Genomic DNA, 16,375 nt, shown 5'->3' on the forward strand with positions numbered 1-16,375 from the left:
CTACCACTCTAAATTCTGCTTTGGTTTAGTGATGGGCAAGATAAGTTCAGAGTGTCACTTCATTTTCACCTGGCTTTATCACAAGCATGTTTTGAACATGGTAGTAGCTGCTTAAATTTATTTTATTTTTATCTTCTGTCTTTAACTGCTGGTTTGTTAGCTTGATAGCTTTGGTCTCTGTCTTAATAAAGACATGGTCCCTGTTCTCTCCACCACCCTCCATTTAGCAACTTAAAACAAGTTTATCGTCTCACTTTTCCACTTCCTGTAGCGAGCTCTTGAGTCAATTTTTTTCTCAGTCTCCTTGCCCAACCAAGTTCTAGAATTGTCTGTTTATTAATACCTGGTTGTAAGTTCATAATTCAATCTTCTTTCTTTATTGGATGTTGTTTTAAACAAGTCACCAAAACTGAAAATTATTGCATTGCAGCTCATGAATTCAACAATGAATGCAACAGCAAACTTAATCATGAATACATGTGGATGAATTAATCATTTTTATATACATCTCTTACAGATAAAGATGCAATAAGTAAAGTTCGGGATTTGAGAATGAAAGCAGAAGATTATGAAGTTGTTAAGGTGATCGGTAGAGGAGCATTTGGTGAAGTTCAGCTGGTATGTTTGTGCTAGTACTTGTTATGTGTTGTTGAAGCCAAAATCAAAGTGGTGATGCAACAAAAAAACTCAAGTGCCACACCCTCTATTGCGGGAGCAGCAATCTACTTTTTCAATACAGCTCTTTCATGAATGGCAGATAGTATTGTAACCCCTTGATAAAAGAAAGCTGAATGTAAGTTGTGAAATTTTGGGAAAAATTGAACTGAGGATTAGGGTCAAGATAAAGGAATGGTCAACATTAGTAGTCCTGGGCTGTTAAAAGTTTTGCTGATATTATGAAATACATTTTGCACAATTATCTTTTCTGGAGTATTGTAGTGTTCTCATGCAGTGTGTTGAAACTCTGACTAAACACCAAGTTAAACCAGAGCCAATGAAGACAGAGTCATAGTAAGGTTAACCATTTACTGTTCACTCTTCCACATTAACATTGTATGGTGTAAACTGTTGATGAAAAAAAAATACAAACATATACAGCGTCTGTTTCATTCTGGAGACCACACGTGCTCTCTTCTTTTAGCGAGTGTCTCCAGCCGCCCCGAGAAGCGGGCGAGGGGGTCGCGTCAAACCGCCATCGTGCTCGAGCCAACCCCGCGTTTGAAATGGAAAAGCCGGCACGTGCGCTGCCCCAACCGCCGCTTCCTTAACAGAAACCGCGTTAATATTTTCTTATGAACTTACGGCATTGCTTCTATAATGTTTCTTTGTGGGTAGAAACCGAGCTGTTCACGATCATGCTGCACACATGACACCCACCTTTACACCTTTGCGAACCAAGACGCGGCGAAACCGGACGTGACATCATCACATGCCGCGATATACCATAGACAATGAACTTACCTTTGTTATACTGTAACTTAATCATCAACCTTTAACTTTAACTAGAAAATAGTTACAAACAAATCATTTAATGCACAGACCCAACAAAGTCAAATAAATGCCTTAAGGGCAACACAGGTATAGTGAGGATTTAAGGTTGCCTATTGTAGTGGAATGCAATTCCGGCCAGGTACAAGGAGGCATGTTCTTTTGGGCATCCAGCTAAATTTTATTATTTCATTATTGTCAAATATTACTGGGGTACAGTGGAAAAACCTGTATACCATCTAAACAGATCAATTCATTACAGCACGTCGATTGAATTAGTACAAGGTAAAAGAATAATAGAGTACAGAATGAAGTGTTACAAAAGAGTTCACTGCAGGCAGAATGTAAGGTGCAAGATTACAACAAAGTATATTAAGGTAAAGAGCCCATCTTGTTATACAGTAAAGTAGATTTATAATACTGGGAGGAAAGCTGTCCTGAAGTCTGGAATTTACAGGTTTTGTATCTCCTGGCTGATAGGAGGAGGGAGAAGAGAATATCCATGGAGGGTATGAATTTTAATTAAGACTGTTCTGAAGCAATCTCAAGGTGGAGACTGTCATGTTGAAAACAGGACCTTGTCTCCAAGGTTTCCTACCAATGCTGTAATCAAAGTCAAATTTATTGTCATATGCACAAGTACATGTGCAATGAAAATCTTACTTGCAGCATATAAGCACCATTTACAAAGAAAAACATATAAACTGTACACAATATTTGCATGAAAGAGCACAGTTAGAATAAAAAAAGTCCATTTTAGTGCAAGGTGCTGAGATGTTGCTGAACTCTAGTGATTGGTTCAAGAACCACTCTGAAGGGGAGTAGCTGTCCTTGAACCTTGTAATCTGGAATATCAGGTTTCTGTACTTTCTGCCCAATGGTAGCTGCGAGAAGGTGGCCTGGGTGGTGGGGATCTTTGGATGTTGCCTTCTTGAGGCTGTGCTTCATATAGGTATTCCCAGATGTGGTGAGAAATGTGCCGTGATGTATTGGCTGAGTCTACTACTGTCTATGGCTTCTTGTGTTTCTGTACATTTGATTCATCGTACCAGATCATGATGTAATCACTCAGGATACTTCTACATAGGTAGAAGTATGTTTATGTGTTCGGTGACATGCCAGGTCTCCTTCACCTTCTAAGAAAGTAAAGCGATTGATGCTGTCCTTGTGATTACATCAATGTGCTGTGCTGAGGGCAGGTCATCTGGTATGTTAATGCCTAGAAATTTGAAACTATTGACTCTCTCCACTGCTGATTTTATCCCGGTGTAGCCTAGCGTATGTTCGCCTTCTTTTCTCTTCCTGAAGTCAACAATCAGCTCTTTAGTTTTACTGATGATGAGTGAGAGATTGTTGTTGTGGCACCACTCAGACACGTATCCTCTCCTGCTCCGGTAGAATATAGGTATGGCGGGTAGATGGGTAAGAACATGGTCAAATAGGTTCTCTTCTCTACAAGTTCTATCACTACAGCCTGTGGCCACGTTCGAAAGCTGTTTTTTTTTTCAAAACCTGTCTGACTTCATGAGCATTGTATTACTGAGACATCTGGTGCTGGTGTTATACTATATTCAGTACTGAGGTACCATATATATGTGATGCTGCTTCAAATTAGGTTTTCTTTGCACCTATGCTTGCGTGTATTAGTACAAATATTTTTAAACATTTTGCTTGTGATAAAGCTATCTATTATGCATTCTGCTCTTTTGCTGCCCTCTTTTAATATTCCAACTGGTGTTCAGTGTAGAGTACTGATTTCATTGCCTGAATCTATAAGTGGCAATCAAAAGAAAATTGTTCAGCTTTATTTGAATAATTTAATTCTTAACTTGCGTTTATTGTTTATTTAATCAATAGCTGGGAAAAGAATGACTCTCTTAAATATACTTGAGATGGTATGGGAAATCTTATTAAGTAATCATTAAAATTTTACTGTTCCTGAGATTTCTTGAATGCATTCTGAATGTTGTAATGAAATATTTCTGACGTTTTTTTTATAGGAGTAGAATTGGGCCATTTTGCCCATCGAGTCTACTCTGCCATTTCATCATGGCTGATCCATTTTCCCTCTCAGCCCCAATCTCCTGCGTTTTCCCCCATATCCTTTCATGCCCTGACCAATCAAGAATATTTCATCCTCTGCCTTAAGTACACTCAATGACTTGGCGTCCACAGCCACCCATGGCAACACATTCCATAGATTCACCGCTCTCTAGCTGAAGAAATTCCTCCTCTTCTCCATTCTAAAAGGATGCTCCTCTATTCTGAGGCTGTGTTCTCTGGACTCCCCACCATAGGAAATATCCTTTCCACATCCACTCTATCGAGGCCTTTCAACATTTAATAGTTTCAATGAGACAGCCTTTCATTCTTCTGAATTACAGTGAGTAGAGGCCCAGAACCATCAAGCACTATTCATATGACAAACCTTTCCATCCCAGAAGAATTTTTGTGCCCCTCCTTTGAACCGTCTCCAACGTCAGTATACCCTTTCTAAGAGGCCCAAAACTGCTCGCAAAGCTCAAGTGAAACTTCAATGCTTTATAAGGCCTCCCTATTAAATCCTTGCTTTTATATTCTAGTCCTCTTGAAATGAATTCCAATATTACATTTGCCTTCCTCACCACAAACTCGACCTGCAAATTAGCTGTTTAGGAAATCCTGCACGAGCACTCTCAATTCCCTTTGTACCTCTAGATGTTTGTATATCCTTTCCGTTTAGAAAATAGTCTATGCTTTTATGTCGTCTAGCAAAGTACATGACTATACACTTCCTGGCACTGTATTCCACCTGCCACTTCTTTGCCCATTCTCCTAATCTGTCTTAAGTCCTTCTGTAGCCTCTTTACTTCCTCATAACTACCTATCCCTCCACCGATCTTTGTATCATCCAGAAACTTGCCCATAAATTATCAATTGCGTCATCCATCCAAGTTGTTGATGTATAACGCAAAAAGAAGCCATCCCATCACTGGCCCCTGCAGTCAGCGAGAGTCAATCAGAAAAGGCTTCCCTTATTCCCTCCAGCCAATGCTTCATGCTAGAATCTTTCCTGTAATGCCATGGGCTCTTAACTTGTTAAGCAGACTCATGTATGGTACCTTGTCAAAGGCTTTCTGAAAATACAAGTACACAACATGAACCAATTCTCCGTTGTCTATCCTACTTGTTTTTTCTTCAAAGAATTCAAGCAGATTTTCCCTTAAGCAAACAATGCTGACTTTGGCCTATTGCCTCCAAGTTCCCCAAAAGCACATCCTTAACTATAAACTCCAACATCTTCCTAACCACTGAGGTCAGACTTTCGGACCTACAGTTTCCTTTTTTTGCTTCTCGCCCTTCTTGAAGAGTGCAGTGACACTTGTAATTTTCCATTCGATTCTTAAACGATCATTACTAGTTCTTCTACAATCTCTTTAGCCGCCACCTTCAGAACCTTGGGGTATATATCATCTGGTCCAGGTTACTTACCTACCTTCAGACCTTTCAATTTCCCATGAAACTTCTCCCTAGTAATAACTACTTCTCACATTTCTGCACACTGATACACTTAAACTTCCAGCATACTGCTAGTGTCTTCCACAGTGAAGACTGATGCAAAATACTTATTCAGTTTGTCCACCATGTCCTAGTCCCCCATTACTTTCTCCAGCATAATTTTCCCACGGTCCAATATCTGCTCTCGCCTGTGTTTCACACTTTATGTATCTGAAGAAACTTCTGGCTTCCTTTTTAATATTGTTGGCTAGCTTACTTTCGTATTCCATCTTTTTCTTCTTTATGACTTCTTTAGTTGCCTTCTGTTAATTTTTTTAAAAAGCTTCCTAATCCTCTAATATTCCACTATTTTTTGTTCTATTATATGCCCTCCCTTTGGCAATTGTGCTGGCTTTGACTTCTCTTGTCAGCCATGGTTGTGTCATGTTGCTTTTAGTATGCTTCTTCCTCTTTGGGATGTATATATCTGTATTTTTCCCAGAAATTCCAGCCATTGCTGCTCTGCCATCATCCTTGCCGGTGTTCTTTTCCAATTAATTTTGGCCAGCTCCCCTCTCATGCCTCTGTAATTTGCTTTACTCCATTGTTATACTGATACATCTGACTTTAGCTTCTCCTTCTCAAATGGCAGGGTTAATTCTATCATATTATGATCACTTGCCCCTGAGAGATCCTTAACTTAAGCTTGCTAATCAATTCTGGTTCATTGCACAACACCCAGTCCAGAATAACTGATCTGCTAGTGGGCTCAACCATGAGCAGCTCTAAATAACCATTTCGTAGGCACTCTAGAAATTTCTCCTCTTGGAATCGAGCACCACACCAGTCTGGTTTTCCTAATCTACTGCATATTCAAATCCCCCATGACAATCATAGCATTGCCCTTTAGGCATGGAATGTATATCTCCCGTTGTAAATAGTAGATCATATCTTTACGAAGATATTATGACGAAGGGTCTCGGCCTGAAACGTCGACTGTACCTCTTCCTAGAGATGCTGCCTGGCCTGCTGCGTTCACCAGCAACTTTGATGTGTGTTGCTTGAATTTCCAGCATCTGCAGAATTCCTGTTTGTGTTCATATCTTTACTACTGTTTTAGGGTCTGTATATAACTCCCATCAGGGTCTTTTTATCCTTGCGGTTCCCGAGCTCCACCTACATTGATTCAGACCTTCTAACCCTATGTCACCACTTTCTAATGATTTGATTTAATTTTTTACCAACAGAGGCATGCTACCCCCTTTGCCTACGTGCCTGTCCTTTTGATACAATGTGTACCCTTCGACATTAAGCTCCTAGCTATATCTTCTTTCAGCTATGGTTCAGTGATGTTTCTTTTAATGGGTGCAATATTTTAGACGATCCTTTTCTCTTTGCTTCTTGAAAACTTCTGTGAAGTTTGTATTAGTGAGTAATCCATAATGGACAGGAGCTGAATGAGGACTTTTATTCAACCAGTTATAACATTTTTAATTTGTTGCAATGTTTAATATTATAAATGTTTTTGAATCTTGGCAAATTTGAGACAACTTCAGTATTTGCATATAGTGCATGTGAAAGAATAGGTTCTAATGTGTTCAATAAAATTGAAATAGTTTAAATATGAAATGTTACAGTCAAAGTTATATAGTCATAATTTTTTATGCTATCAATGTCAATGACATGTTAACAACATTCATCTAAAAAGTATACAAGTCTTTCTTGGGCTTATGTCTTAGCCTTGCATGTTGTTGGTATTCTTTTTTAGGTGAGACATAGAAATACGCGTAAAGTCTTTGCAATGAAATTGCTCAGCAAGTTTGAGATGATAAAGCGATCTGATTCGGCATTCTTCTGGGAAGAAAGGGGCATCATGGCATTTGCAAATAGTCCATGGGTTGTACAGGTACCTTGTGCATATTATCACTTGGAAGTTAATAACTTTCAAATTCTGATTATAATTTCAGTCCTAGGTTCTGAAAATGTCTTCATGTCATTTAAATTTCAAATTCAGAATTGGTTCTCATCCTTAAACATGAGAGATTTTAGCGAATGTAGTTGGTAGTTGAACCATACTAGTTGGAAAGGTTCTGAGTTCAATGGTAATCAGCAGTTTTTAAATATTAACCCTGACATTGACTAAGAGTAAACATTTAGCTTAGTCTTTTAATTTGAATTTTTTCTAATAGTGGGAGCAGTGTGAATGACATCAGATGATGACAGTTGCTTAATAGTAGATAGAATAATTGATGGAAATTATTACGACTTTATGATGAATAGTAGCAGCTGAGCAGGGGAATTGGGGGTTATGGGAAGAGGCAGGTAGATGGAGCTGAGTCCACAGCCAGATCAGCCATGATTGTATTGAATGGTGGAGCAAGTTTGATGGGCCAAATGGCCTACTCCTCTTTCATATGTTGAGGGAGTTATAGAGAGAGCATATGCCCATATCCATATAACATTAGTCCCATTTTCCCATTTACTTCCTTACATTCATGCCATCAACTCATTCACACACACCCCACCCCCGCACACAGGTGCATTTTACTATTGTCATCCAATGCCGCACACTCTGCTTCCAGCACTACAAAAGCTACTTAATAAAATAAGAATAATTTGTTAACCATTTTACAAGGAATGAAAATTTGAAAATGAACAAAATAACACAAATATTTTGATTCGTAGCCATTTGATTTGTCATTCACCAGCACCCATTTTTGTCATTTAATCAGTTTGTTCACCCTGTAGATGCCTGAGAATTTTTGATTATTTTCTGATTTCTAGCGTCTCTGTGATGTGCATTTTCATTTGCATAAATGGAGCGGTAACATTATGATTTCATGCACGTGAATGTGCGGCGCTATGGTAGTGTAGTGGACGCTATTACAGCGTGAGTCTTCGGAGTTAAATTCTGGTGCCGTCTTTCTCCCTGTCACCAAGTGCGTTTACTCCGTGTACTCTGGTTTCCTCCCACAATCAGAATCAGGTTTAATATCACCAGCATGTGACTTGAAATTTGTTACCTTAGTAGCAGCAGTTCAATGTAATACATAATCTAGCAGAGAGAGGAAAAAAATAGTAATAATAAATCTTATTCCGTATACTTTATACAGTATATGTATGTTGAATAGTTTAAAAATCGTTCAAAAACTGAAATACTATATATTTTCTTTAAAATGTGAGGTAGGGTCCAAAGGTTCAATATCCATTTAGGAATTAGATGGCAGTGGGGAAGAAGCTGTTCCTGAATCTTCAGGCTTCTGTACCTCTTACCTGATGGTAACAGTCAGAAAAGGACATGCCCTGGGTGCTGGAGGTCCTTAATAATGGACGCTGCCTTTTTGACACACTGCTCCTTGAAGGTGTCCTGGGTACTTTGTAGGCTATTACCCAAGATGGAGCTGACTAAATTTACAACCCTCTGCAGTCTAAAAACATACTGGTTAGTAGGTTAATTGGTCATTGTAAGTTGTTCTCTGATTAGGCTAGGGTTAAATTGGTGGGTTGCTGGGTGGCATGGGCCAGAACGGCCTGTCCGCGTTGTACCTCTAAATTAATTAACTAATCAACATCAACTTTCCTCTTAATAGCTATCGTATGCTTTTCAAGATAATCGTTATCTCTACATGGTGATGGAATACATGCCTGGAGGGGATCTTGTAAATTTAATGAGTAATTATGATGTGCCTGAAAAATGGGCCAGGTTTTATACAGCAGAAGTTGTTCTTGCTTTGGATGCAATTCATTCCATGGGCTTCATTCACAGGTAATTATTGAACAGTTGATCATAACAATTGCAAATTGGTAAAACAGATTTGCTACAGTTATGTGCTAAACATGATATTAAAAACTAAACATTCATGTGAGTACCATGTTCACATGTTTTTGAGGCATGGTTTAATATTATTCCTCTAGAATGAGTCAGAAGGTTGCAGGCTCAAATTCCATTCTCAGGATTTGAGCTCCAAATCTAAGTTAACACTGCATGATATTGCTGAGGTGGTGCTGCAACTCTCAACGTGGCTCTCTCTGCCTTCTGGGGTGGGCATAAAAGTTTTTGTGCCGTGAAACAATATTTATCCCTTGACCAGCAATGCAGAAGCAGCTTACCTGTTGTTAAAATATTGCTGTTAATGGGATGTTGTCCATAATTTTTTTTGTTAAATGGCAATGGTAATCAGACTTCAGAGTACTTTAGCTAAATTTTTGGTTACATCCAAAAGTGATGGAATGTCCTACTGTAGTACTTGCTTTTCCTTAGTATGTCAGTGGGTGATTGTTAAGCATGTTTGTGTGTGAGGTGTATATTTTGGATGTTTTTAAGTTCTATACTGAACTTCAGGATATAACTTGTATTTTTAAATAAAGTGAAATAACTTTTTTTTTGTCTTTTCAGAGATGTGAAGCCAGATAATATGCTGCTTGACAAAGCTGGTCATTTAAAATTAGCAGATTTTGGAACTTGCATGAAAGTGAATAAAGTAAGTTGCAGTGTCCTGAAAAATGATTATTAATTCTTTAAGTCTGCTACTTTTCATACTGCTTTTATCTCCCAATACACTAAATACCATATAAACCATTTAAAAATTACTGTAATAAATATGATAAAACAGTAGCATTCTGGAGTGATTTGATGGGCCAAAGCCCCTGTTCCAAACTGCATTTCCCTAAGATTCTGTGGGGTGTCAGGGAGGGGTAGCACCTCTGATGGGGGAACATGTCGCGTCCTTTTCAGGGCGGTTAGTCCACCTTTGGTCCCCACCTGGCACTCAGCTCTCACCTGTGGCTCCTCGTAGCTGTTTGCATGCGACAGCGGCCACACCCCGGGCAACGGCTTCGACAAGCCGGCTAAACCAGGTGAGGGTAGCCGACGGGTCTCAAACCCTCGGTGAGATAGGGAGTTGCCTGTCCCAGCATGTGAAGACAGACTCCGGCGGATTGAGCGGACGAGACCAATGGAAGGTCCAACGGTCAAGAAGGCGGTCTCTGCAAGCGTCGTGGAACGTGTAGAGCAGGACAAGACACAGAAGACGTCCTGGTCATCCACTGCGCCTAGTCCCATCTCCAGCCGTCTTGACTCTGTCTTGCCACTGGATCCAGATGGGAATTGGGAAGAGAGAGTGAGGCTGACGCTGCGCAACTCTCCCTCAGTTAAATCCAAATCACACGCTAGTCTCGATACCATCATAATGGTGTTGAGGTCCTCATCGACGTCAATGATGGACGAACAACATACTGAGATGAAAAATGGTTTTGAGTGCTAAATTCTCCCTAAATTGATGATTATTCCTAGAACTATAAACAAGTAGCAATTTACCAACTTCTGTGAGTCTTACAAATTCCACCTGTATTCATTGTGTTATTGTTCAGAGTTTCCTGGTTAGTGTCTGGTACAAATAATTTTTAATTGAATAAAGGTAGGTTCTGACTCAGAAGGTGTCACATTGAAACAATGGCATTGCAGAATTATTTTAAGGCAACTGACTAATATATCCTTTTTATAAAGATCAATTCTTAAATCCAAGGTTTCTTTTCTGTTTTTTAGTTTCATCCATATGTGATAAGTACTTGTTAATAGCTTTATAATCACTTTTAATGTAGATTTAATTGTTACAGAAAAGAATAACATGCATTTCATATCTTTCATTGAAAAATATTTTGGCAGTAAGGATTAATTGTAAGTTGTTGTTACTATTGGGTTTTGTAAGTGGTAGATGAACATAGTAGTTAGGGCAACACTATTACAACAGCTTGAGTCGTCAGAGTTCGGAGTTCAAATCCAACATCGTCTGTAAGGAGTCTGTACGTCCTCCCCCAGGAGTGCATGGGTTTTTCTGGGTGCTCCAGTTTCCTCCCACAGTCCAAAGACATACAGGTTAGTAGGTTAATTGGTCATTATAAATTATCCTGTGATTAGGATAGAGTTTAATTGGGGGGTGCTGGGTGGCCAGAAGAGCCAATTTCGCAGTGCATCTCTATGAGTAGATAAATAAATAAATACATTCCACATAAATCAGGGGTCCCCAACCTTTTTTGCACCACAGACCAGTTTAATATTGACGATATTCTTGCGGACCGGCCGATTTGGGGGGGGGGGGGGTGGTGTTCAAGTTCAACAGTGCGTGACAGGGAACGAGGAAAGGTGCAGCTGACTCATATCATTTCATATCGCCAAATCATATCGTTTCCGCGTGACCCAGTAGCACTTGCTCGCGGCCCCGTGGTTGGGGACCACTGACGTAAATAACCAATGTGATGTTGGATTGCCCACTGAGTTGAGAGTATACATTTTACATAATCCTGGGCCGTATCCTCATCCAAAAATGGTGCACCCAGAAATGCAGTGCTCTTTATTATTACTGGGGATGATGAATCCCTGGAGTTGAATTTGAGTCTAAGACCTTCTGACTTAGCCAAGAATACTATGACTGAATGAATCAAATTCTCTGTATAATCATTGCACATTCTATCCTACATTTTGTCACATGCTTTTGAAATTCTGTAACTGCAATATAGGATTTTGCTTGGAATAAGTAATCATTTTACTTGTTATTGTAGGAAGGAATGGTGCGATGTGATACAGCTGTTGGGACACCCGATTATATTTCCCCTGAAGTGCTGAAATCTCAAGGTGGAGATGGCTATTATGGGAGGGAGTGTGATTGGTGGTCAGTAGGAGTATTTCTCTATGAGATGCTTGTTGGTGAGTGAAGAAATTGTGCATTAAATATGTGAGTCTGAATAAATATTAATTCTCACCAAAAATGCTGTTTTAAATTAAAAATTTCTGTAAACAATTTTTGTTAATCTTACGAATTTGAAAGAGACAATATTACTCAGGAAACTGGCATGAAGTCTATGGGAATTAAGGGAAACAAGTAGTGAGATCATGGAAACTGTACAAATCGAAAAGGAGGAGGTCCTTGCTGTCTTGAGGAATATTAAAGTGGATAAATCCCCGGGACCTGACAGAGTGTTCCCTCGGACCTTGAAGGAGACTAGTGTTGAAATTGCAGGGGCCCTGGCTGAAATATTTAAAATGCCGCTGTCTACAGGTGAGGTGCCGGAGGATTGGAGAGTTACAGACAAAGGTTGAATAGGTTGGGACTTCATTCCCTGGAGCGTAGAAGAATGAGGGGAGATTTGATAGAGGTATATAAAATTACGATGGGTATAGATAGAGTGAATGCAAGCTGGCTTTTTCCACTGAGGCAAGGGGAGAAAAAAACCAGAGGACATGGGTTTAGGGTGAGGGGGGAAAAGTTTAAAGGGAACATTAGTGGGGGCTTCTTCACACAGAGAGTGGTGGGAGTATGGAATGAGCTGCCAGACGAGGTGGTAAATGCGGGTTCTTTTTTAACGTTTAAGAATAAATTGGACAGATACATGGATGGGAGGTGTATGGAGGGATATGGTCCGTGTGCAGGTCAGTGGGACTAGGCAGAAAATGGTTCGGCACAGCCAAGAAGGGCCAAAAGGCCTGTGTCTGTGCTGTAGTTTCTATGGTTTCTATTTGGAAGTTAGTGATTCTTTGTGACTGTAACATTTATACATGCTGCATTTATCCTAATGGTGGGACAAAGTCAAAGCGTGGAGTAATTTTTAAATGATATAACTGTCCAGGAATTCTGTTCAACTGGTGTGTTTTGGTTCAGATTTGCCCTTTACTATGTGTGTAATCTTTGGTTGCAGCTGTATCAGCTAAAATAATTTGAATAAGAATTGAGGTCTTTGGCTGACTGAAAGACAGTGGAAGTGCAAATATGTCTGTTTGGTGCATTTTCAAGCTGTTCTACAGGCTGGATGCTTCCAAAATAAAATTAGCATTAAAATTGAATATTGTAGATGGTGAATTATTCTAGTGCAATAGGATGATATAATTTAATGGTGATCTGTTGTGGGAACTAGTATATACTATAATGAAATAAATATTGTGGTAGATAAAGTTATTACATTAATGATATTAATACTTATGAAGCATAAATGGTGACTTTCCACTTTTCTAGGTGACACACCATTTTATGCGGATTCATTAGTTGGAACATACAGCAAAATTATGAATCATAAAAACTCATTGTCATTTCCTGAAGATAATGATATTTCTAAGGATGCAAAGAGCCTTATCTGTGCTTTCCTCACTGACAGGTATGAAAGTTAATTTCAGCTGTCTAAATGTCACTATGCCAGCGGTTCCCAACCTTTTTTATGCCTATGACCCCTGTCATTAACAGAGGGGTCCATGGATGTCAGGTTGGGGCCTTCTGCACTGTGCAACTGATGTTCCATAGCAAATAAAATATATTTTCTAGATTCATTATTACTGAAAAATGTTAGTTTGGACTCATACTTGAAAGTAGTAATCAAGATTATAAATAGTCTGATCTGTTTGTTTGAAAACTGCAAAATTCTAAATGAGAATCAACTATTTTCCAGACTTCCATCCCATGTTCTATTGGCCTACATTTAGATAAATATAAAGATGGTGAAATTGTTGAACAATTATTAGCTTTATTTGTCACATGTACATCAAAACATACAGTGAAATGTGTCATTTGTGTCATTGACCAACGCTGTCTGAATATGTACTGGGGCCAGCCTGTAAGTTCTTCTTGATGCTTCTAGCACCAACACAACATGCCCACTGCTTATTAACCCTACCTCATATTTGTCTTTGGAACATGGGAAGAAAGCAGAGCTCCTGAAGGAAACACTCGCAGAGAGAGTGTACAAATCCTTACAGACAGCAATGAGAATTGAACCCCAATACACTAACCTCTATACTATCGTGCCACCTAAATGGGCATTGAAATTTTCTCAAACATGTCAATTCAGCAATCATTATTTTGAAAGCCTATGGAGCCATGTCACTTAAAATATTCAGACTAAGTAAGTTTTCTATGCAAAAAGACTTCAAAAATATTGCTTTTGCCAGCGACTCAGATTAAAATTTTGAAAATTGGTTCAGTGATGACTTTTGTCAGTTTGATTAATTTAGAGAGTTAACTAGAATTGTTAATGATTTTAAATTGAATTGGCTTGAAGGAAACTATATCCTGTTTGAAACACAGCTAAGCTGTAGGTTATATACTTCTATTTTTCCTGATATGAAGTGCAGTATTTCGTTAGTATTGTTGATTGTTTTCACTAGGGAAGTAAGACTAGGCCGGAATGGTGTTGCAGAAATAAAAAAGCATCCTTTCTTCCGAACTGATCAATGGACCTGGGAAAATATTAGAGAGAGTAAGTTATCATAACTGTCACTCATAAAAAATGTTTTGCAATGTTATTCTACAATTGTATTGAAAAACATTATATCTTTTTGTATTTTCTGTTGGACACGATCATATTTTCTAGCAGGTTGGAAAATCGTATTCCATTGATGTCAATGTGCTATTTTTATTCATGTAGCTATAAATTGTGAGTAATGGCAAGCTTCTGACTCTATTGCTGATCTTAAACGTGATTTTTCCATCTTTACAAGTCACTTATCTTTATGGCCATCCTTTGTTATATGTCTGTAATCTATAAATCTAGGTCCCCTGATCCAGGAGAAAAGATTGTGTTGAATGGGCCTTTGAGTTTTGAAGAATGTGTGATTCTTTTGTTGAAGCACAATTCTGAGGAGGGTTAACCATAGTAGAACTGTGAAAATGATTCCTCTGGAAGCTGAGTCAAGAACTAGGAAAACAGTCGCAGGTTAAGGAGAGGGTCGCTTAAGGCCAGCAGTATTTCCTCATTTGCTTGCAAATCTTAGAATTATTTATGCCCGAGAGTCTTGGCGGTTAATCTATTCTCATCATATTAAGAGTTTACATTGGTTCCTTGTTGCCTCAGGTTTTGTATTCTACACTTCCATAAAAACAAAACCAGAATTCTTATTTCTTCTTTATGATTAAGTTTGGAGAAGTGGCTTGGTGTTGGTAACCATGTACTACTAATGTGTTGGAAAGTGAATATAGATGGTCATAGAGAAGTACAGCACAGAAACCAACTGTTCGGCCAATCTAATCCTTGCCAAAACCTTTTAAGCTGTCTACTCACATCAACCTGCACTGGGACCATAGCTCTCCATACCTGTACTATCCATGTACCTATCCAAACTTCTCTTAAATTTTGAAATCAAGCACGCATGCACCACTTTGTCCTGACAGCTCATTCCACACTCTCATGACCCTCTGAGTGAAGACATTTCTGCTCATGTTCCCCTTAAACTTCTCACCTTTCACCCTTAACTCATGACCTCTGGTTTAGTCCCACCCATTCTCAGTGGAAAAAAACCTGCTTGCATTTATCCTATCTATACCTCTCAGAAGTTTGTATACCTCTATCAAATCTGCCCCCAAGCTTCATGTTCCAAGGAATAAAGTCCTAAACTGTTCAATCTTTCCTTATAACTGAGATCCTCTGTCCCGGCAACATCCGTGTAAATTTTTTTCTGTACCCTTTCAACTTTATTAACATCCTTCCAAAACTGCACGCAGTACTACAAATTTGACCTCACCAATGTCTGATACAACTTCCAACATAACATCCCATCTGTTGTACTCAGTACTTTGATATATGAAGCCCAATGTGCCAAAAGCTTTCTTTAGGACCCTATCTACCTGTGATGCCACTTTCAACGAATTAATGGCCCTGTATTTCCTAATCCCTTTGTGCTACCACACTCCTCTGTGCCCTAAAGTTTGCTGTGCAAGACCTACCCTGATTGATCCTACCAAAGTGCAAAATCTCTCACTTTTCTGCATTAAATTCTATCCACCATTTTTCAGCCCATTTTTCCAGCTGATGCAGATCCCTCTGCGAGCCATGACAGCCTTCCTCACTGTCAACTACAGCCCCCAATCTTGATGCATCTTCAAATTTGCTGATCCAGTTAACCACATCTTCCAGATCATTGATATAGATGACAAACAACAAATGACCCAACACTGATCGCTGCAGCACACCACTAGTCACTGGCCTCCAGTTGGCAAGATAACCCTCAGTATGCACTCTCTGGCTTCTCCCGCAAAGCCAATGTCAAATACAATTTTTTTTAGATTATGAGAACACTCAGTCCTCGTTTATTGTCAGTTAGAAATGCATGCATGCATTAAGAAATGATACAATGTTCCTCCAGAGTGATATCACAGAAAAAACAGGACAAACCAAAGACTAACACTGACAGAACCACATAATTATAACGTACAGTTACAGCAGTGCAAAACAATACCATAATTTGATAAAGAACAGACCACGGGCACGGTAAAAAAAAAGTCTCAAAAGTCCGGAGTCGATCGACTCCCGAGTCCCCGATAGCAGGTGGCAAAGGGAGAAACTCCCTGCCATAAACCTCCAGGCACCGACAACTGCCGATGCATTGGAAGCACCTGACCACAGCCAACACTGAGTCCATCCGTCCGAAAAC

General features: G+C 39.2%; 1 protein-coding gene across 2 annotated transcripts in view; it reads left to right on the top strand.

Moving 5' to 3' along the window:
- The window catches only part of rock1 (Rho-associated, coiled-coil containing protein kinase 1), a 184,861-nt gene that overhangs the window by 68,216 nt on the left and 100,270 nt on the right, over positions 1 to 16,375 (top strand). For both annotated transcript variants that reach the window (XR_010019714.1, XM_063062743.1), the window contains exons 3-9: positions 518 to 618; positions 6,734 to 6,871; positions 8,556 to 8,731; positions 9,362 to 9,446; positions 11,524 to 11,668; positions 12,972 to 13,110; positions 14,114 to 14,205. Coding sequence is in view for 1 of the 2 variants with exons in the window: in XM_063062743.1 (XP_062918813.1) it covers positions 518 to 618; positions 6,734 to 6,871; positions 8,556 to 8,731; positions 9,362 to 9,446; positions 11,524 to 11,668; positions 12,972 to 13,110; positions 14,114 to 14,205 (876 nt within the window). In the remaining variant the exon portion in view is untranslated. The remainder of the gene's footprint in view (positions 1 to 517; positions 619 to 6,733; positions 6,872 to 8,555; positions 8,732 to 9,361; positions 9,447 to 11,523; positions 11,669 to 12,971; positions 13,111 to 14,113; positions 14,206 to 16,375) is intronic.

Source organism: Mobula hypostoma, chromosome 1, assembly GCF_963921235.1.
Source record: "Mobula hypostoma chromosome 1, sMobHyp1.1, whole genome shotgun sequence".
Classification (NCBI taxonomy): domain Eukaryota; kingdom Metazoa; phylum Chordata; class Chondrichthyes; order Myliobatiformes; family Myliobatidae; genus Mobula; species Mobula hypostoma.